The sequence below is a fragment of the Polypterus senegalus genome, chromosome 2, assembly GCF_016835505.1.
Source record: "Polypterus senegalus isolate Bchr_013 chromosome 2, ASM1683550v1, whole genome shotgun sequence".
NCBI classification, from domain to species: Eukaryota; Metazoa; Chordata; class Cladistia; order Polypteriformes; family Polypteridae; genus Polypterus; species Polypterus senegalus.
In genome coordinates, this window is record NC_053155.1 from 190,540,831 (window position 1) to 190,567,140 (window position 26,310).

At 36.6% G+C, this 26,310-nt stretch overlaps 2 protein-coding genes and 1 pseudogene across 7 annotated transcripts in view; 1 reads left to right on the forward strand and 2 right to left on the reverse strand.

The window, feature by feature from the left end:
• Nucleotides 1-26,310, forward strand: part of sytl5 (synaptotagmin-like 5) — a 356,011-nt gene that overhangs the window by 6,416 nt on the left and 323,285 nt on the right. The window lies entirely within an intron of this gene.
• On the reverse strand, nucleotides 16,783-17,656 carry LOC120524444 (zinc finger BED domain-containing protein 4-like). Its single transcript, XM_039746296.1, has 2 exons — nucleotides 17,477-17,656; nucleotides 16,783-16,936 (listed from the first exon to the last, which is right to left on the reverse strand). Exons 1-2 carry the CDS (start codon nucleotides 17,650-17,652, stop codon nucleotides 16,783-16,785), a joined length of 330 nt encoding a protein of 109 aa, XP_039602230.1. The 5' UTR covers nucleotides 17,653-17,656.
• LOC120524445 overlaps nucleotides 25,950-26,310 on the reverse strand; it is a 74,958-nt pseudogene continuing 74,597 nt past the window's right edge.

Consider the following 26,310-nt stretch of genomic DNA (forward strand, 5'->3'; position numbering starts at 1 on the left):
TGCCCTGGAGACTGTGCTGGGAGAGGCATTAAACCTTCTGGCAATGGCACGTATTGATGTGCCATCCTGGAGAAGTTGGAATACCTGTGCAACCTCTGTAGGGTCCAGGGGCCTGATGTATAACGCTGTGCGTAGAACTCACACTATAACATGGCGTAAGCACAAAAGTGGAAATGTTTATATGCACAAAAAAATCCAGATGCATAAATCTGTGTGAACGCCAACTTCCACATTCTTCCGCTACATAAATCCCATTCAGCGTGAAATGTAATGTCCCGCCCCAACTCCTCCCAGAATTACGCCTCTTTGAATATGCAAATCAATATAAATAGCCCTTAAGCTCAGCCTTCTGTGAAGAGACATATGAGCATGAGGGAAAATAGAAGAATTTCAGCGAATACCAAGTGGAGGCAAGGAAAAACATACTATTTGTTGGTTTAAACAGTGGTATAAACAACAAAAGGAAGTTGATCGAGTGACATAGCGTGTCGGAGAAACTCGAAAGCTCAAGTTCACAAAGTCACACAGTGCCCGAAATAAAAAAGAAGTTGTCAATATCAAAGTCACCGTGAAAAGATAAGTCGTAGCCCACCGTCTGAGTGTCATATGAAAGCTTATTAGGGTACAGTGAAAAAAAAATAGGCACACAGTAGGGAAAAAAGCACTAAATGGCAACTTTAATCTCGAAATTTCCACTTTAAACACATAGTTTATTTTTTCATTAAAGCAGAACATCATAAACTTAATCTTAAAATCGTTTAATTTACAAGTTTCTCAGGTCACATCGTAACTAAAGTAGCACGTTAAATGCTTTGTTTTGTATTTGATCTTTTATGTGCTCTATTTGTGTGAATCACTATATGCTTCTGGGCTTTCTCTTCCTCCGACAGGACACAGAATCCATTACATTCGTAATATTACAACTCTCTAAAATACTGAGATATATACATGATATAATTTTCATGATGATAGGAGTTAAAGCATGTAATAGACGTTAAGCCAACTGTAAGCTTAGAACGCAGATTCTTTAAAACTTTTAATGAACATTGAAATATCTTCATAGTACATGTTTAATTAGTCTATCCATCTATCCTTCCAGTGTCGCACCAGCACCAGCAAGAATACAACGTGAGGCAGGAACAATCCGTGAACAGAGCGCTAGCTCCTTGCTAGCGCTGCGGCACCGTGTCCTCACATGTTTAACTATTAACAATATAGATTATTTAAATGAAGTTAAAGTTTTATCTGTTTCTGAACCACGAGGTCTGTACAGGAAAGGCTTTGAAGCATTTGCCATGTGAGAGCAGCTCAGTAGACCACATGGCTGAGGCAGTGTGTGCTTAATGCTGTATACCGATAATACTCTTTCCAATCAGCTGCTGTAGATCTGTGATTCCCCACTCAGATATAGTGATATAAATACTCCGAGTGGTGCAGTAAGAGTAATATGGAAAAAGATAATCCACTGTGGCAACCCCTAACGGGAGCAGCTGAAAGAAGAAAAAGAAGGTGCAGCGAGAGTAACAACACTAAAGCGGCTATGGTATTTGGAATATTTTGGCTGTTCCCTGGACCATTATATTGTTACAGGTTAATTACAATCAGATGCCTTAAACTAATAAACAATATGCAATTAGTTTCAGTGTCAGGGATGTGGATGTAAAAAAGAAAAGGTAACCACACAGGAACAGTAGCACTGCTTTGACGCTGGGTGCCACCAGTCTGCAAAACCGAGTGGAGAACTTGCGTATGCCAGGGTTGGAGCTACTGTGAAAATGTGCGTGGCTTTACAGCAAGTTTAGGTTTTATACATCGCGATTTCAGCGTGGAAACGTTCGCACGCAACATTTTTGTGCGTACGCACTGTTTATACATGGGGCCCCAAGAATCGCCTCATGCTGCCAGTAGTGACATTGACCGTAACTAAATGCAAAACTAGTGAAAAAACAGTAAAGAAAAGATGAGGAGGGAAAAATGTCAGTGGCCTCCACCTGTTAAACCATTTCTGTTTTGGGGGTCATCTCATTATAGATAGATAGATAGATAGATACTTTTTTAATCCCCAAGGGGAAATTCACATTATTGCCCCTCTAGTGCACCAGTGTTAATTTCATTAACTCCAAAGCAGCTGAAACTGATTAACAACCCCTTCTACTACTTAACTGACCAGATAAATATCCCAGAAGTATGTATATATAGTGACCAGTAGGGGGTATTGCAGCACCCCAAACCTCAGACACGACCAGCACAGCATAAGTCTCGGGTTCAAATACGAATTTTATTACAAAAAATACCTTACAAAAGGCTTTGAAACTAAAAACGATCACTAATCTTTTTCTTTTTTGTGTCTCTTCTACTCCTCCAGGCAAACCTTGTCCATATTTCACCCGACTCAAACTCACCTGGATGAGGTGAAGTGGTTTATTTTATGTTGGATCCGGGTATACTTCTGGTTTCATAGCACTGAATGATGGACTCAATTTTGGGTCTTGCAGAAGCACTACGAAACAGGGAGTTCTTCTCCTTACAGCACCCTCTGGTGGCACCAAAAAACCCCTATAGGGTTGTTTCTCAGGACAAGTCCATGTGGGTGTCCATACTGGGGCCATGGCAGAGTAGCACTGCCATCTAATGTACTGGGGAAGGAATTGCTCTTGACAGACAACTTCACCCGGTCTAGCCATTAATCTTCCAGCCTGACTGGGATAATAATCAAGCACCATGCCGGCCGGGTTATGCCTCTATATATAGTATCTGTCCATTATGGCTTCCCATCCAGGCCACAGATATAGGATTACATGCCTTGCACATGGATTTTGAAAGTCCGAATTAAATACAGTGGCATAGCTATTTGCATTAAGAATGCCAAGCTTACAACATACTAGATACAATATATAGGCATATTCCCATTGGTATAAATGAGCCAGAGTAGTGTGTCTTTACATAATATACTTTAATCATCCTTACTATAATATTGTTAAAGCATTTATTATTTATGCCTTTTCCGCTATTAAGTTTAAAAATAGACTTTTGTGATTTCTAGTGAGAAAAAAACCCTATTAACTTTTGTGAACTTTTGTCTCAGCATTTCTCCTGGTGTGCTATTGTATGGTGTATCAGCCATTAACAGCTTGTGCCTGACTTTCCAGAGCCTGGAGTAACATAGTCAGCATTATTTCAGACACTTTACTGCCTAATGAGGTGGCCTACTATTTAAGCCAATGAAGTTTAGGTAAACGTTTCAAGTGTCACAATCCATCACTGGATTATATATGTTTGAATGACCCCAAAAAAGTTGTGTAACTTTATTTTTTTCAGTTCTGTAGTATCTATAAATTGCCTTGGAATGCAGTCTATTGGGAATAAAGAAGATTTTGTACTTTTCCAAAACTTTTTTTATCGTTGTTTCAAGTATGCATGATGCCAGATCTTAAAAAATAAGATGAGGATTAAAAAATATTTTTTAAATACAGAAGCACATTGGAATTGCTATTGGGGACAAGGCTGACAGCTGTTAGGAGATCGATTCATATTATAACTTAGCAATCATAATTAATTTTTATGTGATGGCTTATTATCAGATATCATTTATCTACTGCATTACACTAAACAATCAAGCAGCTGTTATTTGGCATTCAACAATACCTAGAGTAGGTAGCATTTGTGCAGCTTTGAAGGAATGTAAAACACAGCCCACATACTCACATTGGCTTATTTAAAAAACTAACTACATAAATGATCTAATGCAAGTATCAATTAAAGCTGTGAGTGGCTGTGAATGAAAGCTACTTAGTGCTCATCTTTTCCTTTATTTTGCATGTGAGTATAGTCTATCTGTGGGATGTGTATGTAAGTGCACTTATGTACATGGTTCATTTTAAAAAGATATTTTATGTTGCAGTTTAAATTAATTTCCTTATTGGTTTTTTTTTTTTTTTTGAAGAAATAAACAACATTCAGCATACATAAAGATTTTAAATATACAGTACCATAAAGAGTTACATATTACCACTTAAATAAAAGTAATGTAACAGGTGCTAATAAAAAAACTACTTTTAGAAAAAAACTCAAAGATAGAAATGTGTAGATCTAAATCTCCTTGTTCACCTGATAATGTTGCAAATTAAGTTTTTATCTACGAAATACAATGTATGAATTGAAAGAGGACAAGCCCATAAGCAAAAAGATAAAAGGATTCTTGTTTTCACTATGTGACAGTTGGCAGGAAGGGCAGGTGCTACAAGTGGAGAAGATCCAGAATGTAATACATTGCCTTGAAAACTAAGAGTGGTGGGGAAATCCTTATCCTCCAGAAGCTGTTCATTTCTGACAGATTTTTTTTTAAATGCCCTTATTGTCAGAGTTTTATGATGTGTCACCAGTTGCCGGTATTCATTGCATCTTTGTCCGTTAAACATTAAAAGGTTGGAGCACAGTTAATGTTTCATTGTTTGAGATCAACAACAGTCACACTCCTTTATGTAGGGCTGGATTAACACCATATGGGCAAGTGCCAATGGCACTATGATATTGAAGGCACTGGCACCAAAAAATATAAGCTTGAAATACAGTGATTGCTCTTCACAGCAATGTTTATGGTCATGCCTGCTAATCTTCATTCACAGGTGGGATCACACACACAAAGAAATTAACCAGAGCCTTCACAAAAAATAAACACTACCTAAACACATTAAGTTTCCACCAATGTGATGATTTGCTTGGCACCTGTGTACAACCTATAGTGATGCCAGTTAAGAAAACAATATGGACAGATGTTAGATTAATTGGTGTGCTTAAAGAAAAAAAGTCTAAAAAGTGTCAAAACTACAAAATGTGCCTGAAATTGTCAGATTTGTTTCTTGGAAAAGATGAATGCTCACAAACATCAAGATTTAGTGTCGACAGAGAAGAAGGTAAAATTAACTATGGATATGTTAGGTCTGATGGGAAAGCTGATGTTATAGTAATTTAATCAGGAACAACACAACTACCCAGATCTGGGACAGAAGCAAGTGGCTAATGTGGATGGAACAAATACCTTACATTATTACAGTATTTCTATAGCCCATGCATTATGTCTACCAGTAATTAAGCAAATAAGAGAAGTGGCTGTTTAGCAAGGATATTTATTTTATAGAAAAGCCATTATGGTTTTTGCCTATTTTTATATTTCTTGTTATGTATTTTGTACAGGTTTGTATATTATTCTGCTCTTGTATAAACACTTAAGATTTTTTGTCTTGTCCCTATTTCTTTTTGTTCATTTAGATCAGATTTTAGATTTGTTTATATTTTATTACTTAGATTTATCCACCTTAATAAAAAAAAAAAATCTGTGTTTCTGCCTGATTGCTATGTCTTTGTTATATGCCATTTGATATGGGATTCGTAAAGACAGTGATAATGTTTATGATGTGCCATCTGTTGAAATGACCATTACAATGCATTTTTTTACTACCTGCATTACAAAATAATTTCCAATAAATGATGTACTGCAAGTGTAAATGCTAAGGTGTTCATTGATTACTTAGGCTTCAATCTATCCTAGATGGGAAGCACAGCTAGTTACATTTAATTAATTACAACAGATTTGCCTAGGTATTATTTTGCTTTTTTGCGTATTTTTTTTTCTATCTTTGGGCACGAGGACACTAGGACTCTGCAAAAACCACCACACACAAAAGGTTAAATGCTTGTTATCCAACTGTGCTCACATGTTTGTGTTGTAACAGTCTCTTAATTGTTGATATCATATAAGGAATGCCTTATCCATGAGTCTTTTTTTAAATTAAAAACAGTCATTTGGCCCATGCCTTGGTTCCCCTATGGTACAGAAATGCAGAGTCCTGCAAAATAAATTGTAAATTACTGTAGTTTCAAGTCTTCCAGGTACAGTGCTGATATTTGCTTATCAAAATAAACAGTTTATTGAACTTAAAAGTTTGTGTATGAACTAAAGCGGAACATATTAGTTCTATAACATTTCTTTAAGCCGTTACGGTGTCTTGGGCTAAATGTAAAAAAAATACCAGTATTTGAAGAATAAAATAACTAACATTATATTCTAAAACCTGCTTAACTTAATTTAACAATTCCGGTTGGCTAAGCATCAACTTGACAGCATTGAGTGCAAGGTAGGTAACAGTTCTGGACAGGGTGCCAGTCGATCACTATTGTAAATACTTTATTTGAATTTTAACCTATGATATGTCGGTTTAGTGTGATGGGCATGTTTCAAATATAAGGCTGCTACAACTCAACTTCATTTCTGCACTCTTTGTCTCTATGAGTTCTCACTCTTATGTGAAGCTTTATAAACTCTGTTTTGTGTTCACTTGTGAGTTCAACTATAAGAGTTAATTCATGTAGATTTTCCAAGAACATTTAAACTGTTTCTTCAGCAACCATGGGGAGCTCAACTAGTAAATTAAAGAACATATTTCAGACTGAACACCAAAAACTGAATCAGTGATTATAATGTGCTTTAAACAGAATACATTGCTTGTATGTCCTCTTGTTTATTAGCTTTATTTGTGTGCACACAGTAACGCAGTGCTGTATAATCCTATAAAAAGCATTATGAACTCACAGAATCATGCCATGGAACATGCTGATCTGGTTAAAAAAAATAGCTGAGCTGCCTGTCCGTTTTATATTATAAATATTCATTTTTTCATTTGTGTTAAGCTAGAATTCTGGTAGTTTTTTGTTGTTACTCATATCTTGTTTTGGATTTGTGATTATTTATGTATGTATAGATTTATTTATGTATGTATGTTTTAATTAAAATAAATAAGCTCCAAGATAAACTCAGACGTTTAATGAAGCAGTTGTTGTAGGTGTAAATTATTGTAAATTGTAGGTGTAAAGTAGTTTGGTCTGCATTACAAATAGCAATCACACTGTCACTTCTAATCAGTAGCAAGAACTGAAGTGATTCAATGGTTTTAATTGTTGTAGATCACTTGTTTCTGTTTATCTGTCTGCAGAGTGAAATACTGTTTGCAGATCAATAAGACTGAATAGGGACTCTTGTCAATACTAGGGACTCTCTCTTGTCAGTGCATCAAACCAAGACTTTTACAATCAGCTGGATACATTGTAAGGATGTGTTGCTGCTTATTGTATGCAGCACTTATTATTATCAAAGAAAGCTTCTGTCATAAGATACTGACATCACACAAAAATAACATATACTTCATATTTAGTTTAAATGATAAGATATACTTTCTCCATCAGTCCAATCTTTGAGACTTATTGGGAGCTAGAACCTATGCTCATAGCAATGGGAGGAGTGCTGTAACCCAGCTCGAGTAAAACACATTCACATAGAGTGCATGTGTATTTATTTGTACAGTTTTAGTTATAGTCTTTAATCACAATAGAGACATATCATTGAGAGGACACTTCACTGTCTGGAAAGAAAAAAAGCATCCAGATGTGGGTAAACTTATAAACGCCCATCCTGGTCAGAAATTAAAAGTAGGGCTTCTTCTGTAGCTTCTTGTTGGCAGCCATTGTGCAGTTTATTAACATAAACTGTGCAGCCACTTTCTTCTTCATTTGTCTTAAGTATTATTTTTTAGCAATAGCCAAAACAAAAATGAAAAGAGTGTTTACAGTTAAAAAATAGTTCCAATAGCTGAAACCAAAAGTTAAACCCATATTCAAAATTGTACCATTCTTTTCCAGTTTTAACAGCACATCTGACATATTTTATTTTTGAAATGTACTGTGTAACAAAAAAAAGTAAAAAAATATTTAATACATGTAGTGTTTGATGAATGTTTTATTTTTACAGAAGGGAAATCAAAAACCTTGCATTTTCATATGTCAAGTGGTAGCTGTGTAAATGTATCACTCTATAGATGTACTTTACAGAGGTTAATTTTTTAAATAGCATTAGCCTATCCCAGCATTAAGAATGGTCCACAAAGATTTAAGAAGTTTTCTGATGCAAAAATATATTGTTTTTTCTCATTGCAAAATTTTAAGATTTTTTTTTTTTTTCACAGCCAAACTGCATAAAATTTGTCAGTGTGCTTACAATAAAATTCATACTTGTAGGTATCCTCAGAACAGAGACATACAATGCAATACCAACAAAAGACACACAAAAATATAGAACAGAATACACAATATGCCACATGTATGATACCAAAAAGTAAACACACTCTTGAAAGTTTTTACAATTTATTGTTAATCCAATTTGAATGAAAGTGTTTTTGTCTTTTTTGACACTGATCAACTGATAAAAATTATTTCATGTCAAAGTGAAAGCACCTCTGCAAAGTAGTCTAAATGAATTACAAATATAAAACATAAAAAATGCTTTTTTTAAGCATTCACTGTCATCAAATCAGTATTTAGTTGATATACCATATTATCAATTATATACAATATGTAAATATGCAACACCACATAGTGCCTGTGCAGGAAGGCTGAGGTATTAAATAAGCCTGTTTCCCTTTATAAGGCAGTGTGTGTTATACTGTATATGCTATGAATAGAAGGCATCTGGGTTCAGGTAACATTCTGTACCACCTTCACTGTTTTTTGTAGTGCTTTACAAACTTGAGCTGTAGCAGGATATTATGCAGCCAGGAAAGATGGACTTAACTGTGTACTTCTAGAAGTCAGTACCAATGGAGAAATACAAGCTTTCTTCACAAGTCCAAGGAGGTAGATGTATTAGTGAAAATGTCTTGGCAATGTCTGAAATGTATTGTGTCTGCCTCAATTAATGTGTGATGGTCACTCCAAGAAATTTAAAGCTGATGACTCTTAATCTTCCTCCAGTGTAGATGGGGGTGTTTTCTTTATAGGTCCTTTATTGAATACTTTGTTACATTTGCTTTTATCTGCTGGTTTGGTGACCTCAGCAATAAGAATATAAATTCTCTTAACAACATTCTAAGAATTTGCAGTAATTAGTTCACAGCAGATCTATATCACTGAAATGTATTGCAAACAGGTTAAAAAGAAAGCCAATTTAATTCTTTCAGGTAGTAGACATCTCATTTGCTCTAAATTCCAACTGTTGCCATCAAGCTGCAAATTTAGGTTTCCTAAGGTAAAGCGCAACAGGTTTAAGAATTCTTTTATTCTTACAGCTATAAGCATTTTAAATTCTTTTACGTGTAGGGATGTTGCTAAATGTTAAGTTCTGCATTATTATTGTGTATACTGTTAAAAGTAATTATTCTTCTTTGTATTGACCTTGAGTGTGTCTTTATGCAATAAAATTGGTGGTCCAATGTTATGTCTTAACTTATCTATTGGATCTCTGTAACAAAGTCTTCTGTTTTTGTACTTTCCTGCTGCAAACAAATTTCCCTATGGGATAATAAAGTCTACTGAACCTACCTATCCCACAACTCCTATGTAAGCTTTTCTTGACAGCTTAATGAGACCACTAATTGTAGGCCTTCCTGTCTTCCATCGTATCCATTTCTTCTAGTTGTTTGACACCTTTTAGTTTCAGGGTCCTGACTGCTTCACCCACACCACAGACATCACTTACCTGCATGCACAGTCTTTCCTTATAGTAATGGTTTCATTGCCATCATACATGTCTTTAAATAGATGACTGGTTCTTGATCATCCCTCACCAGACTTGGCAGAGTTGGTGTGTTAGCCTCAATGCTTTCTCTTTTGGAAGCATCTTTTAACATCGGGTCAGAGTCACAGTGGGTACTATAATGAGAGTGTTAATTTTCTTCATACCTTGGCTTTGTACCAGTCCAGTACAAAAGTTATGTTGACAGCTGTGTTTGTGCTGGATCCTGCTCCAGAACCCAGCTTCAGGAATTCATTAACCATTTTGAAAGTTTATAGTCCATTACCATTCCTTGACATCACTATCCTTGATATCATTTATCAGTTTTTCAGGACTTCCATCCATCCATTTTCCAACCTGCTGAATCCTAACACAGGGGTCTGCTGGAGCCAATCCCACCGCAGGACACACACAAACACACCCACACACCAAGCACACACTAGGACCAATTTAGAATCGCCAATCCACCTAACTTGTATGTCGTTGGACTGTGGGAGGAAACCGGAGCGCCCGGAGAAAACCCACACAGACATGGGGAGAACATGCAAACTCCACGCAGGGAGGACCCGGGAAGTGAACCCGGGTCTCCTAACTGCAAGGCAGCAGCACTACCACTGCGCCACCGTGCCGCCCTTTTCAGGACTTTCAATCTTTAATTTTTATGTGCCAACTGACCCACTCAGGTTGGTCTTGAAGTCTTTCTATCTGTGGCACACCAAAAACATTCTTCCTATTTGTCAGTTCCTCAGACTCTGCTGTCTCTGCTAAGTTAACTGTAATAACAGAGAATTCAGAATGAAGATTTCATCCTGGAGAGAGAAAAAAATTCCCATTTTGTGACTGAAGATGTTTTACCTAAAAACCATAATGGTTGCTCTTTGTTACAAGTTTTGTTCAGCTGAACTATAGTGAATAGTAATTGAACTTCTTTTTTCATCAACCTGAACTTTTCTCAGAAACATTTCATACAGAGCAATACTGTTAAAATCTCTTTCAGTTTATCATCCTATTTATTTTGTCTCTGTTTATACATTTTTTCTTTTTACTTTATCTCTATATATCTCTATATAACTCTCATTTAGAATGTGAAATGTAGTTAGAATGACTACTCTGTTGATAATTCAAACTCCAAAAAGGATTATTTATCCCAGGAGAACTGGACATGGTATAGATAAGCACCCATGACAAGATAATGTATGTTGCACATCGTCTTGTGATCAAAGATTCTGGGACATGCTGTCCATCATCAGAGTTGTTAGTTAATTACCTGTGTATTGCATCATAAGGTCCAGAACCCCACATGGTATTTTTGGCATAAAGGATGGTTGAGAGAGAGACTCCATCCAGCTAAACCTGAGAGACATTGTCCATGCAGCATCATGACTTCACAGTCAAGATAAGCCACTTGAAAAACAACTTCCATCTCTCCTGTTCTCTCTGACTCTCTCCCTCAGGAAGCTCCTAAGTTGAATACGGAGTAGTGAAAAGCTGCATAGGCATCACTCATAATCAGTACTTAAGTGTGAGTGTGATTGTACTCTATGTGTATATATGTGTGTGATAAGCTTAGGGTGTGCAAGAGTAGTCCCACTTATCTCATGATAATATGGGCAGGATTTACCTCTCATATTGTGGACGGTGTCTTGTAACAGTAATAGCAACAACAATATGAGATGTAAATAGTCATCAATGATACAGACATATTTGATTCCTCAGCAAAACTAGGGGACACTAGTCAAAATCTTATTTACTGCATTTCTCCTCAAATATATACTGTAGGTGAAATAAAGAGATAGCTTGCAAATTTCAGGGTTTGTGCTTCGTATGTGACAGAGGGGAATTCCCCCCAAATATAACAACAAATGGGGAAGATTTTGTTTGTTTGAGGGGGTTTCAGCATATGATTATAAAGAATGATGTAATCATTATGAGCTACCTGATTTTTCTTAAATGTGCATATAAAAAATGTGCCCACTAACATTTTCTCTCCAGTAACTGAAAAATAAGTACAGTTTTGAATCAATATTAAAAAATTTAAATTTAATCCTTATATCTTTGCCAAATGTGTTACTAGGTATCAAGATAGTATTTTTATTTACACTGACTTTTCTACCAATACACTTTTCAAACCAGGTTTGTCAAAGAACCACTTTGTTGGGTTTGTGGCATTTGATGTTGTCAGACTTGTTTGCATCATTATATCAAGAAGACATTAGCTGGTTAACAAAACTTTTGATATGTAATATTTAATGGATAAGTCAAGTTAGTTCAAGTATCAATTGTCACCAACTACTGATGCTTTAATTTTTTTTAAATTTCTCTCTCCTGTTTTAGATCTGTCCCAACTTTAAAGACTAACTTTGTGAAACCAAACATCAGTTTACGATTATTATTATTTCAAAATACTTATAAAACCGCCTTTGTTCTGGTATTTTCAGGCAACCTTACATAATTGACCTGATTTTCATATTGATTAGCCTGTATACTAATCTAGAATTAGCCATTGAATTGGACTGTAAATGCAGTAATTACTTATAACTGGAGCTTGTGTTGTATGCTTTCACATTTGTTTCATTTTAGTTGTTTTACTAATAAATATTACTTTGTCTTCATAAATATTGGGAATGCTGCGGTGGGCTGGTGCCCTGCCTGGGGTTTGTTTCCTGCCTTGCACCCTGTGTTGGCTGGGATTGGCTCCAGCAGACCCCATGACCCTATAGTTAGGATATAGTGGATTGGATAATGGATGGATGGATGGAAATATAGTAAATGACAGAAGTTCAGTGATGCTGATTTATTTTCAGCAATTAATTGTGAAATTCTAGTAGCCCTACTAACTGTGCATCTTTGCCATTATGCTCTTCCTTTAACACCTTACATGATGCATCACTGGAGTGATTTCCTCATACTTCAGTGCCTTGTGAGTGGCCAACATGGGAATTTAAAAAACATTTCATTTTGGATTGAACATTTGGAGCAGTTCATATTTTAACCGTTGTAGAAGGATGTATGAGGGTGATGACACATCCAAGGTTGGCTCCTGTTTCATGCCAAATGCAGCTGGATTTGTCACTGGCACCCAGCAACCCTGAAATGGGTAAGTCAGTTAAAAAATGGATGGATAGTTGGATGGAAAAATCTAGCCACTTTAATAACAATTGGAGGAAGAGTGCAAAAGTCTTTCTTTCATTATCAGGGCTATGCATGATGCTTTATTAAAGAGCTAATAATTATGCCATCATTTCAGCTCACTTAAATACATGACACTTCAAGGTAAAGTGATCATAACCAACAGCTAAATGGATAAATCATGTATTTTTATTTCTTAGATAATTTCATAATGAAATAAAAATAGCAATAATGAAAGGGTTTTTTTGCCAAGAAATTGCAGTGAGAGATTCCCGCTTTGTTAACTCAATGAAATAATTTATATAATTTAAATAATTTATTTTATTTCTATTTATGTTATTTATGTTAATTGTATTTTTGTTTTCTTTTATTGTAAAGCACTTTGGCCTCAGCATTCCTATTTTGTTTTAAATGTACTATATAAATAAAATGACATTGACATGTATGTATTGTGTGTGTGTGTGTGTGTGTGTGTGTGTGTGTGTGTATATATATATATATATATATATATATATATATATATATATATATATACTAGCAAAATGCCCACGCTTTGCAGCGGCAAAGTACTGCATTAAAATTTTTATTAAGAAGAAAATTAACCCTTTTTAAACTGAGGGAAAATATACCAATAATTATTTGTTAAGGATCTCTTTGTATACCACATTGTCAGTTCGGCCCTCCGGTTGTAATATGACCAAGCTGTGCGCTGAGCTTACTCTTGAGCATGCAACGTACTGTTGGCCATGTGAAAAGCAATCTTGTCTCAAATCTCACAGCTTGGATTGCTGCTGTCATAATCGGTTTCAGTTTCATGGTTTGTTTCAATTACGACAGTATTTGCAGGACTTGTGTTGAAGTGACATTCGGCATCTGTCAAGCGTTGTAAGCACACAACCGGTTTCATCGATAACTTCACATCCAGCTTTTGAGAGTTTAAACATTCATAAACATCAAAGTGTCCACTACTGAAATCGTCACCTGTGAATCTAAGATGTTTAAGAGGCATTGGCAGTTGTCGAAAGGTGTATAATATTTGGCCATTTTGGTACACTTGAAAGCGACAACCGAACAATTCATCGGCAGCCATCAACTCACATGCAGAACCATAGGTGAAGGGCTTAAGCATTTCACTCTTATAGTGCTCCTGTGTAGTATAATTATCCCCTGTACCATCATCAGTCCACACCGTGAACCTGTCCCAGTCATTCAATACATAAGACACAATGTTCCTCTGGATATCAAGAGTGAGCCTGATATGGCCGTGCAATATGTAACAAAGAGAATGGAAAAGGTAGGTGCCATCTCCGCGCATGGAAACCACTCGGTAAGTGACAGTTCTTTGATCGACGATGGTATGGTTGGAATGATAAAGGAAATGGGTACCTGAACAATGTAAAGTAAGTCTAAAATACATACACAATAACTGCAATCGTAAAAAACGAACAATAAAACAGTGGAGAATCCGTGGATTAAATAAAAAGGCTGTAGTTATCAGCAGGGAGACGTGATTCCCGTGGCGAACCAAGGAAGGGAATGTAGAGACCAGCGTGACGGACAGCCTTATATAGGCAGACAGCCAACAATGTGGGAGGCGTTGGGATAGGGGACCCAACGCCGCCTCACATGGTGACTGAACTGCAGGCTATGGACATACAGTGGGTTGAAAAACTATTTGCCCCCTTCCTGATTTCTTATTCTTTTGCATGTTTGTCACACAAAATGTTTCTGATCATCAAACACATTTAACCATTAGTCAAATATAACACAAGTAAACACAAAATGCAGTTTTTAAATGATGGTTTTTATTATTTAGGGAGAAAAAAAATCCAAACCAATATGGCCCTGTGTGAAAAAGTAATTGCCCCCTGAACCTAATAACTGGTTGGGCCACCCTTAGCAGCAATAACTGCAATCAAGCGTTTGCGATAACTTGCAATGAGTCTTTTACAGCGCTCTGGAGGAATTTTGGCCCACTCATCTTTACAGAATTGTTGTAATTCAGCTTTATTTGAGGGTTTTCTAGCATGAACCGCCTTTTTAAGGTCATGCCATAGCATCTCAATTGGATTCAGGTCAGGACTTTGACTAGGCCACTCCAAAGTCTTCATTTTGTTTTTCTTCAGCCATTCAGAGGTGGATTTGCTGGTGTTTTGGGGTCATTGTCCTGTGGCAGCACCCAAGATCGCTTCAGCTTGAGTCGACGAACAGATGGCTGGACATTCTCCTTCAGGATATTTTGGTAGACAGTAGAATTCATGGTTCCATCTATCGCAGCAAGCCTTCCAGGTCCTGAAGCAGCAAAACAACCCTAGACCATCACACTACCACCACCATATTTTACTGTTGGTATGATGTTCTTTTTCTGAAATGCTGTGTTCCTTTTACGCCAGATGTAACGAGACATTTGCCTTCCAAAAAGTTCAACTTTTGTCTCATCAGTCCACAAGGTATTTTCCCAAAAGTCTTGGCAATCATTGAGATATGTTTCTTAGCAAAATTGAGACGAGCCCTAATGTTCTTTTTGCTTAACAGTGGTTTGCATCTTGGAAATCTGCCATGCAGGCCGTTTTTGCCCAGTCTCTTTCTTATGGTCATGAACACTGACCTTAATTGAGGCAAGTGAGGCCTGCAGTTCTTTAGACGTTGTCCTGGGGTCTTTTGTGACCTCTTGGATGAGTCGCTCTTGGGGTAATTTTGGTCGGCCTGCCATTCCTGGGAAGGTTCACCACTGTTCCAAGTTTTTGTCATTTGTGGATAATGGCTCTCACTGTGGTTCACTGGAGTCCCAAAGCTTTAGAAATGGCTTTATAACCTTTACCAGACTGATAGATCTTAATTACTTCTGTTCTCATTTGTTCTTGAATTTCTTTGGATCTTGGCAAGATGTCTAGCTTTTGAGGTGCTTTTGGTCTACTTCTCTGAGTCAGGCAGCTCCTATTTAAGTGATTTCTTGATTGAAACAGGTGTGGCAGTAATCCGGCCTGGGGGTGGCTACGGAAATTGAACTCAGGTGTGATACCCCACAGTTAGGTTATTTTTTAACAAGGGGGCAATTACTTTTTCACACAGACCCATGTAGGTTTGGATTTTTTTTCTCCCTAAATTATAAAAACCATCATTTAAAAACTACATTTTGTGTTTACTTGTGTTATATTTGACTAATGGTTAAATGTGTTTGATGATCAGAAACATTTTGTGTGACAAACATGCAAAAGAATAAGAAGTCAGGAAGGGGGCAAATAGTTTTTCACACCACTGTATATACCCCGATCTACATACTCTCAAATAGACTAGCCACACGCCGTGGCACAATTGGAGAGGCTTCGCCTCTAGCGCCGTCATCTGAGGTTCAATTCCCAAGAGGGGATGTACGTGCGTTTCCTGATTCATTTTAATCTCGCATCTCCTTGGTTTGGGACGTATGAAAAAATATGCGGTTAATGCAGAATCACATTACGTTATTTTTAAAATCTTTCCTTTTCTTAGCACAAGCTCAGCTGAGAAGCTTCGATGCATGTACTCCATAACAAAAAATAATGCATTTAATCACACTTTCAATTCCAAGAAAAGGGGAACTTTTGTCAATGCATGATTTCTAGGGATGCACCGAAATTAAATTCTTGGCCGAAGCCGAATAATAATGAAATGCTTGGCCGAAGGCCGAATACCGAACCCGGTTTTTCGTATTTTTTTCCATTTATTTTGCCAATTTTTTCACCATTACAATAATTAAATAGTAAAAATTTGCTTTTTACTATTTTGTGTTGCTTTTCAGAGAAATAAATCAAATAACAAAAATACAATTTCAAAATATTTATTTAACACTGAACATTTTTTTTAACATTCCAGCAGATATTATACAAACAAAGCACAATATAACTTAAAATAAATAAATTAGTAAAATAAAAAAATATTTTTATTTGGCCATCTTTGAAGCCCCCCTTCTTGAATAGCCTATGTTAGGCCTATAACTGACTGCTGAAAGAATGTAACTCTGTATGTCTACAACAACAAATGTACATTGAATAGTGCAAAAATGTGGATGAACCCACAACAAATGAATAACTGTCCTAGACATAAGCCTACTTAGCCTACTTCTTCAGGAAAAGTGGCAGGTTCTTCTTTATGAAAAGTAGCTTCTCTGCTTTCTCACATAAAAGTCGGTTCCTCTTCTCATCGATGACATGAGATGCAGCACTAAACAGTCTCTCGCTGTCGGTGCTTGTGCATGGAGCAGACAAGTACCTGCAGAATAGTTGAAATTTTATTGCAGTTTTCTGACAGTTGCTCATTTCAAAACGAACAATGTCTTCAAGATAATGAAATGGTTGAAACCCAGTGTAGGCCTACTATTTTACTATACTGAAAATATTTAAATTTTTACAAAATACATAATATAAAATAAAGGTAGTAACACTTTACAATGTTTCCTTTTGTTTCCATTATTGCATTAACTAACAATGAGCAATACATTTGTTATGGTATTTATTAACTTCTTCGTTAATGTAAGATAATAAAAAATATTTAGTTCATGTTAGTATAAGTGCATTAACAATTTTAACAAATAGGCCTACCACTTTTGATACTTTTTAATTCAAAAATTAAAAATGTGATACTTAGTTTTAATACTGTATTAGTAAATGTTAACATTAAGATTAATAAATGCTTTTAATAAGGGTTTTTCATTGTTAGTTAATGTTAAAAATAGAAACTACATATAAAGTGTTACCATAATCCAAAAATATAAATAAAATCTTAAATTAATTTCCCATAGAAGTAGCCTACCTGCGTGCCATCTGCGCCAGGTCGGGAAAGCGGCCTTGATTGGTCCTCCAAAATTCGAGAGGGTTATTGCTCCTGGGGATGGGGACTTCTGAGAGATAACCATCTAACTGTTGAGCGGTTGAGCTTGTCCTCTGTCTTGCAAATGGGTTATTCTCTTGGAGGATCTCATCGAACATGTCAGACAGCTAGACTGTGCTCGGCTCATCTGTAGTATGAGCCCGTTTACTCTCTGCGCTGTTTTCATCTCCTGTGCTGTGCATCACCTGACCGTCTCCATCACCTAGCGGCTTTTCCAAATCCAACTCGGCCTGGATCATTTCTCGTGTGCGCAGCTTTTTCACCACATCCAAGTAATGATCTTTATATCGTGGATCAAGCACAGTCGCGATGCAGTACAGGGGTTCTGAGTCCGCCTGACTAAATCGTGTGCTGACAGCTTCCAAGAGTGCACTTTTAGTTGTTTTAACTCCGTGGTCTGTTTCAGCCTCTTTGTTTAAAAGACGCTTTAGTGCTGCAAGTAAAGGTATGACATCTGCCACAGATGCATCAGATGAGCTTCTCTTTTGTTATCTGCTCAAAGGGGGCGAGAAGAGAGAGAACTTTCTCGATTAACACCCACTGGTATGCGGTGAATGTCGCGGGCAGGTCATGATCTGCTATGTATGTAGCCAAGACTTACTTTTGCGCAAAAAGGCTTTCCAGCATATAATATGTACTGTTCCACCTTGTGCTCACATCTTGTTGGAAACGTTTTTGTGACGTTCCGAACTGTTCTTGGATAGATTGTAGGCGCGCATAGGCAAGCGGTGAATGTTTAAAATGGCCAACAATTTTCCTGCCTATCGCTATCACATCTGCTATACTGCGCTGACTCAACAATCCCTCGTTGACTGCCAGTTGAATTGTGTGTGCCATACACCGTATGCCTTTCAGATCACTATCTTCCATGGCTTTAGCCATATTTCTTTTGTTGTCACTGACTACCGCATGCACTTTAGATCGGTCGATATGCCAAGTGTCAAACATGTTGGCGAACGCCTCGGATATGGCTACAGCTGTATGGGACCCTCTAAACTCTTGTGAGTGAAGCACAATGTTTTGTAGCTTGAAATCTGTGTCGATCCACTGCGCAGTTAAACTCAGCATACTGGTGGGGCTCACATCCGAGCTCCAAATATCAGTCGTGAAGCTGAGGGCTGCAATATCTGTAGCCAAGAGCTCATGGACGTGAGTTGAAACGACGTTATACATCTCAGGTAAGCATACGTCTGAGAACTGCCGTCTACTAGGCATGGTGTAATGGGGCTCAATATGGTCTATAAGCCTGCGAAATCCAACAGAGAATGGTTGATCATCCAATGCGATGAATTCCATTATCCTTTTAGTAATACCTTTAGCTTTGGCACTGTCATTGGCAAACTTTTTTGCCTTTTCTAAGAAGTCAGCCACAGATGGAGTGGTTGTCCTAGGACTGGGAGGAGCTACTTTCCTTTTCGCTGCTGCTGTTGCCGTAGCCGCCGCCGTGTCTTTCTCGTACTCTGCATGATGTTCGGGGTGTCTTGATTTTAAGTGATAAATTAAACTTGAAGTGCTATACGTTTTTGCAGATGCACCCCCTCTGGACAATTCAGCAGAACAGTGTCTGCAAACAGCCGTTTTTGCCTCTTTCTCTGACGCTTTAAAGTGCTTCCACACTGCTGACATTTTTGCTGCATAAAGCGCGCCTCTCACTCTACGCGGGTTACTATTTGATCGTGTCATTAAAAACGTCATTGTTCGTCAAAATTTATTTGGCCTTTTTACTTATTCGGCCGAACACCGAAAGTGCTTTTTTTGGCTATTTTCGGCCGAATAATTTCGGTTGCCGAACATTCGGTGCATCCCTAAATTGATTTCCTGGTGCATCGATTACACTGATGCACACACCACAGCTACAAAAATGTTAGAGTCGGAATGAAGCGCGTTCCTACGACTGATCGGAGGAAAATTTCATTTCAAAAAACTACCCGAGCGAAGCCTTGATAAAAGCATGGTTTTGTGCACACTGAAAAGCAAGCAAAATTAGATGCATTACAGAAAGTGGACTTTGTGGCTCTTACTGGGGATCATTGGACTTCCGTGACCGTTAGTAATTCTAATTACATCCTAATTACAAAATGTTCAATGATCACACTGTTTTAGCCTAATGTACAAAATAATTTTGGCTAAGGTTACACAGAGTTTAAAGGTGAAGCTGGTCAAATTACCTTTTATGTTTCTGACTTATTTTTTTAAGAAGAAAAAGTGTACTTTATGTTGAAATTTTGTTTTTTATTATTTAAAGACAATACCATTCTGAAAATGTACTTAAAGTACTTAAACTACCACTTTATTTTTATGTCTGCCCAATTTTAACCAGGGATGATATTTTTGTTTCTGTTTTGAATTCAAATGCAGTTTAAAAGCATTTTTTTTTTCAGAAATTAAAACAGCTTGAGTTTACAATATTCATGTGCATGTCTATTATATGATTCTGTCACCCACTAAAACCCTTTTAAATAAAAAAAAAAACATTTGCGACTTGGGGCAAATTTACGTGTGCGATTACATACGATTAATCAAGATTAATTATTACACAGCCTCTAAATAATTGGATTAATTTTTTTAATCGAGTCCCACCCCTAATATATATATATATATGTAGATATATATGTAGATTTGTATATATATGTGTATATACAGTATATATGTAGATATGTATATGTGTATATATATGTATATATGTGTGTGTGTGTGTGTGTATATATATATATGTGTGTGTATATATGTATATATATTTATATGTATATGTGTGTGTATATATGTATATATATTTATATGTATATATATTTATATGTATATATGGTGTATATATAATATGAAGTGTAGCAGGAAAAATTGGGTTTTACTCGAGAAATTCATAAGGTTACTAGAAATTATGTAAGTGAATATTTTAAACAAAGTAAGAAGGTCGAACTGAGGGAAACATCTATAATGGTAAGCCATTTTCTTTTAAAATGATTGAAACAGTATAAAAAATGGCAAATGGATGAAGGTGTTCAAGTGTAAAAATAAAGATAAACAAACATGCAAATTATTGATAGAATTATTAAAGTATACTGAAGATCTTCATCCATCCATCTTCTTACGCTTATCCGAGATTGGGTTGCAGGGGCAGTAGCTTGAGCAGAGATGCCCAGACTTCCCTCTCCCTGGCCACTTCTATAAGCTCTTCCAGGGTAATTCTAAGGCGTTCCAAGGCCAGGCGAGACACATAGTCCCTCCAGCGTGTCCTGGGTCTTCCCTGGGGCCTCCTCCTGGTTAGATGTGCCCGGAACACCTCACCTGGGAGGCGTCCAGGAGGCCCAAGCTACCTCATCTGACTCTTCTTGATGTGGGGGAGCAGTGGCTCTACTCTGAGCTCCTCCTGAGTGTCTGAGCTTCTCACCCTATCTTTAAGGGAAAGCCCAGATACCAAGCGGAGGAAACTGATTTCAGCCGCTTGTATTCGCGATCTCGTTCTTTCTGTCACTATCCATAGCTCATGACCATAGGTGAGGGTGGGAACGTAGATTGACTGGTAAATTGAGAGCTTTCCCTTTTGGCTCTGCTCCTTTTTAACCACGACAGACCGATGCAGAGCCTGCATCACTGTGGACACCGCACCGATCCGTCTGTCGATCACTCACACAGGGTCATGAGGGTCTGCTGGAACCAATCCCAGCCAACACAGATCACAAAGCAGGAGCAAATCCTAGGCAGGTCGCCAGCCCACCACAGGGCACACACACCCAGACACCAAGCACACACTAGGGACAATTTAGGATCACAAATGCACCTAACCTGCATGTCTTTGGACTGTGGGAGGAAACCGGAGCACCCGTTGGAAACCCACACAGACACGGGGAGAACATGCAAACTCCATGCAGGGAGAACCGGGGAAGCGAACCCAGGTTATCAAATTGCCAAATATTCAGTTACCTTAGTTCCCATACATTTTTGTCAAGTTTAGAAATATGTTATGTCCATTTAAATACATCTGTGTTTTTTATGTATGTAAACTATCACATGGTTCTGTAATACTCTTTTGGTATTTTGCATACTGTATGTAAAACTGTGTAAGCGCTCTGAAAATGTCTTTAGAGAAGAGCAGTGGATAAGAAAAATTAGTAATGAAAAAAAAGTAAAAATCTGTCAACATAGGGACCTTTCAGTTAGAATCTCACTGCCCCCCTCCAAGCTCACAAAACAATTTTATATTCCATACTATGTATCTATAGGTTTGAATTATGCCAAAGGGTGTTAACACTTGTTAAGGGTGTTAACACTTAACAAAATGTGATACAGAAGCCAGAGCATCTAAACAACAGGTTCCTGACAATCATTTCCAAATGTTTGTCTTACTCTTGTCTATTCATTCTCCTATCTCCTCGGCAACAGGTCTCCCATGTTAGTTTTATCTTGTGCTTTACCAGACATAATAAATTAATAATATACCACTATCACTCTTCTCCAGACAGAATAGCTCTGAATCCTACGTGTACTTATACTGCTTCTGCACCATTAATTTTATCATCTTAATTGACTTGCTTTGTGGACCTTAAATTCCATTTTTCCTCTTAACTGTAAGCTCTATTTTCATCATCATGAAAAAATCACTACCTCATTGCCCTGTCAGTAGGAATCAGGTTCACATAATTTATTGTGGGCAGTGTATTGATTTTATCACAACAGATGGATTTTGACACTTTTTCCTAGATTCTACTTAAGCTGAAGACTAACAGTATTGAACTGCTTGCATTTACAGCATGTACTGTTCATGTAAAATGCCTTGGGGAAATGACAGTTGAGATCATTTACACTTTTATAATTTGACATGTTATTTTTATAATAGCAGCCTTAAACATAACCCCTGGTGCTTTAGGATAAAAGAAAATTAATAACATGCAAGATAACAGTCATTGTGCATCAGTCCTGTTGTGTTAATAAGTTGGTGTTTACGCATGTCAAGAAATAGAGGCCAACTTTGAAAAATAAATTTATATGTGCTGATTGTCAAACTTGGTTAATTCAGTTTATGGTCATGTGAGATACAGACTATTTGAACAATACTGGGTGCAAGGCAAGAATTAATCCAGAACAGGACAACTGTCCAACAGAGCTAACCTTCTGTGGAAGGTGCACAGATGATAGCAGAAACTGGTGTATTAACACTAGAATTACCAGATCCTATGAGAAAACTCGTAAATCCAGCCCATCTTAAATCCGTTCGCACCTCTCCGTCATCGTCCTTTGTCCTGTAAATGTGCCGATTAAGACAAGCAGCAAGCATTCCGCCCCCCACCATCGCAGAAAGTTCACAAACTTCTCCCAGCTCATGCCTTGTTTGATTATCTGGGAGTGAGTGAACTACTGGAGTTTTAGAGTGAAAATAATAGATTGTTATTTGGAACACATGCATTTCATGTGTGTTCCGTTTCTACAGTAATCTGTGTAAAAACATTGTTAAAACAGAAACTTTTTCATATTTTAGTAATAAATGTTACAAAATGTAGACATAAACTATAGAATGTGTGAAGCCTGAAGTCCAAAGATCAAATAAACAATTTCACAAAAGGATCAAGAACAATACAACAGCTTAAGTGGCATAGAGGTAAGATTTGCCGACTTATAATCAAGAGTCCCCGGTTCGATCCTGACTGTCTCCTGTATTTGCTGTTTTCAGTAGTGAGCTGCTCTTATTGTTAATATTATACAGTACACACATACATTTGGTAGTCTGTACTTGTAAAAGTTACCTTTTTTTTTTTCACTTTTATTCTCTCAGTCACGATCACCATACATATACTGCCCTAGGGATCTGACACTGTTAGTTTTTATTTGAAACTAGGAATAACTGTAGATGCCAGTAGTGTTTTGAGGCAATGGAACTGAACATTCTCTGATCTGCAGGGATAAAAGCTGACACACAAATGCTGGTGAATCTGCTTTCTTCGTATCTCACCGTCACTTTATTTATTTATTTTTTTTACAGTATTCAGTTTTATTTAATGTTCCTGCTGCACTTAATAAGCTCACGCCGTCTGGTGCATGATGTCGACGCAGCACGGAGAAAAAAAAGAAAGAGACAAATATAGGGGACATTGGGTATAAGATTAATCAGAAAACATCATCGCACTAATGCAATATTCTTTGAAAATGAACAGCGTCAGATTGGATGTGAATTTACGCTGATGCTGTTACTTAGAGTCAGATCAGGGGGGGCGTGTTAGAGCGTGATTGTCATTGAGAGAATAAAACTGGAACTTATTCAGTGTAGCCCCCCAGTTTTATTGTCTGATTCACGTTCAAGCTTCCAGACACAAACCCTCCCCTTCCGATCTGACGCCATTTTCAAATAAAGACGTGGTAAAAACTTGTTTTGTTACACCCCGTCTTTATTTGAAAACTGTGTCAGATCTTGTGCGCGAACGAGACTGGGAAAACTGTGGACGTGGATATGATGTTTTGCGTGACTCAGAGTGACTGTGGATGTGAGTTTTTTTTTATTCAGTTATATTCTTGAGTGTTCCTGCTCACGCTGAATTAGTATGCACCTTCTGATACATGATATCAAAACCGTACTGACAAAAAAAGAGAGACTTAGGTATATATGACATTTGAGAATTCCCTGTAAAACAGCGTCAGATCCGGGGTTTTTTTGGACAGGGAGGTGTTGTGGTAGTGTGAACGTGAGTGAGAATAAAACTAAAAAAGAGACGCTAACTTTGACAAGTACTATACATTTACAGCGGCTGTTACAGACGCAAATCAAATGTATGTTTTTATTTTATAATATTAACAAGCAGCTCTCAACTCAAAACAGTAAACTTGAGAAGCTGCTAGCATGCGTATCAATGTCGCACCCTAATGCGGGATGTTTTTCTGCAGTTATATTTTTGAATTGAAGCGCATTTGTTCTGCTATATTTATACCTTTTGTGAAAGTGTTTCTTTCATATTTGGAATTCAGGCGTCACACATTATACACTTCATGTCTACATTTTGTCAATTATTACTAAAACATGAAAAATGTTTCTGTTTTAACGATGTGTTTACATAGATTGTTGTAGACACAGAACACACATGAAATGCAAGTGTTCCAAATAACGAAGTAGTATTTATAAAAGGTGAAATTTTGCTTGACTTCTCACTCTATACAACTCTAAGCAACTGACATGCAGGTAAACAGGTATTTCACATTATTTAAAATCAGACAATTATAGAGACAATAGAAAAATATATTTTACACTTATTTTTTATCATGTTTTAGAAAACCATTATACTGGTTGTTTTCTTAAAGAACTGATTTTAATTATTCCTATGTGGAGAGATCACAGAAAAGAGGGTGTTTTGGAAAAGCTATTTTTATTATTATTTATCAAAAAAGGCAGACCACACAATGACAAAATGACCTTGATTTCAACCTAGAAATTATGGATAAAAATCAGATATTGCAGGAAATCTAGGGTAATATGGGCTTTTCAGCAATCAGATGCCAAGGCAAATGATAAATTAATGGTATTTTAGAGCCACAATGAGTTTTACCTTGTAATTGGTATCAAACTTTAATAAGGAAATCTTTTTTTTAAAACTTGTTTTTAACATTTTTATCTATCTATCTATCTATCTATCTATCTATCTATCTATCTATCTATCTATCTATCTATCTATCTATCTATCTATCTATCTATCTATCTATCTATCTATCTATCTATCTATCTATCTATCTATCTATCTATCGTTAAGAAGAAAACTGACATTAAAACTAGTGCAATTTATTGAAGCATAACACACAAACCTTAAAGTTAGTTTTTTTAAATAAATTATATGATTTTTTTAATCATATTAAACAAAAATTGGTGAGACTCTCACTGGCCAAATATGTAGTGCCTATTATTGCTTCATTTACCAACATTTGAAAGCAAGACATTTACAGATGTATATCTAAACATTTTAATGGAAAAAAACCATCCCTAGTGGAAGACTTATACCTGAGGCTACATATACAGTATACCAGAAAGCTATTAATTTGTGAAGCAAAATATAAGAAAATCCAGAATGTTAATGGTTTTCAAATCTATACCATTGTGCTAGATTTCATAATTAAGGTCTAACTGTTCTGTATAGCTGCCAGCAAAGAGTCTGGCACATTTTTCTTTGTTAATTTACAGCCCCTAATGGAAACAGCATGTCATCTTAAAATCTTGCAGTCAAGTGGAAAATACATAGAGCATTCAGGACATTTCTTAACTTTGCTTGTTTGTCTAATTGAATGATATTTCTACATAAACTTCATAAATTGATTCAGATATGCAATGTTTAAGACCAATAAATAACATTTTCAACAAAGTATGCATTGTTTTACATGGTAACATTTTTCAATTAAATTGAAACTTGGAAAGGCATTAAAACATTTAAATAATCATTTGCCAGGATTTCTTGAAAATCTGGAGTAAAGAAAAAAAAAAAGATTTATATGATTTTCTGCCTTCACGTTATTTTTTTTAGGTTTGAGTTTATAAATCAATCTTAATGAAAATATAAATCCGTTAATAACAAATTCCAAATTTATGAGAGTAGAAGTGTGACTTAATTGTTTAAACATTTCTATTCACAAAAATGTTCTTATTCTTTTACATATAATCAGTATTTTAATATTAGTACTGATACTATTACCGCATCCTCTTTTCTCTCTACACTATTCTGGTAAAGGTAGGGGACTATTACCACTCATTCACCAGATTATTATATATTTATACTACGGGGCGTTGCCCT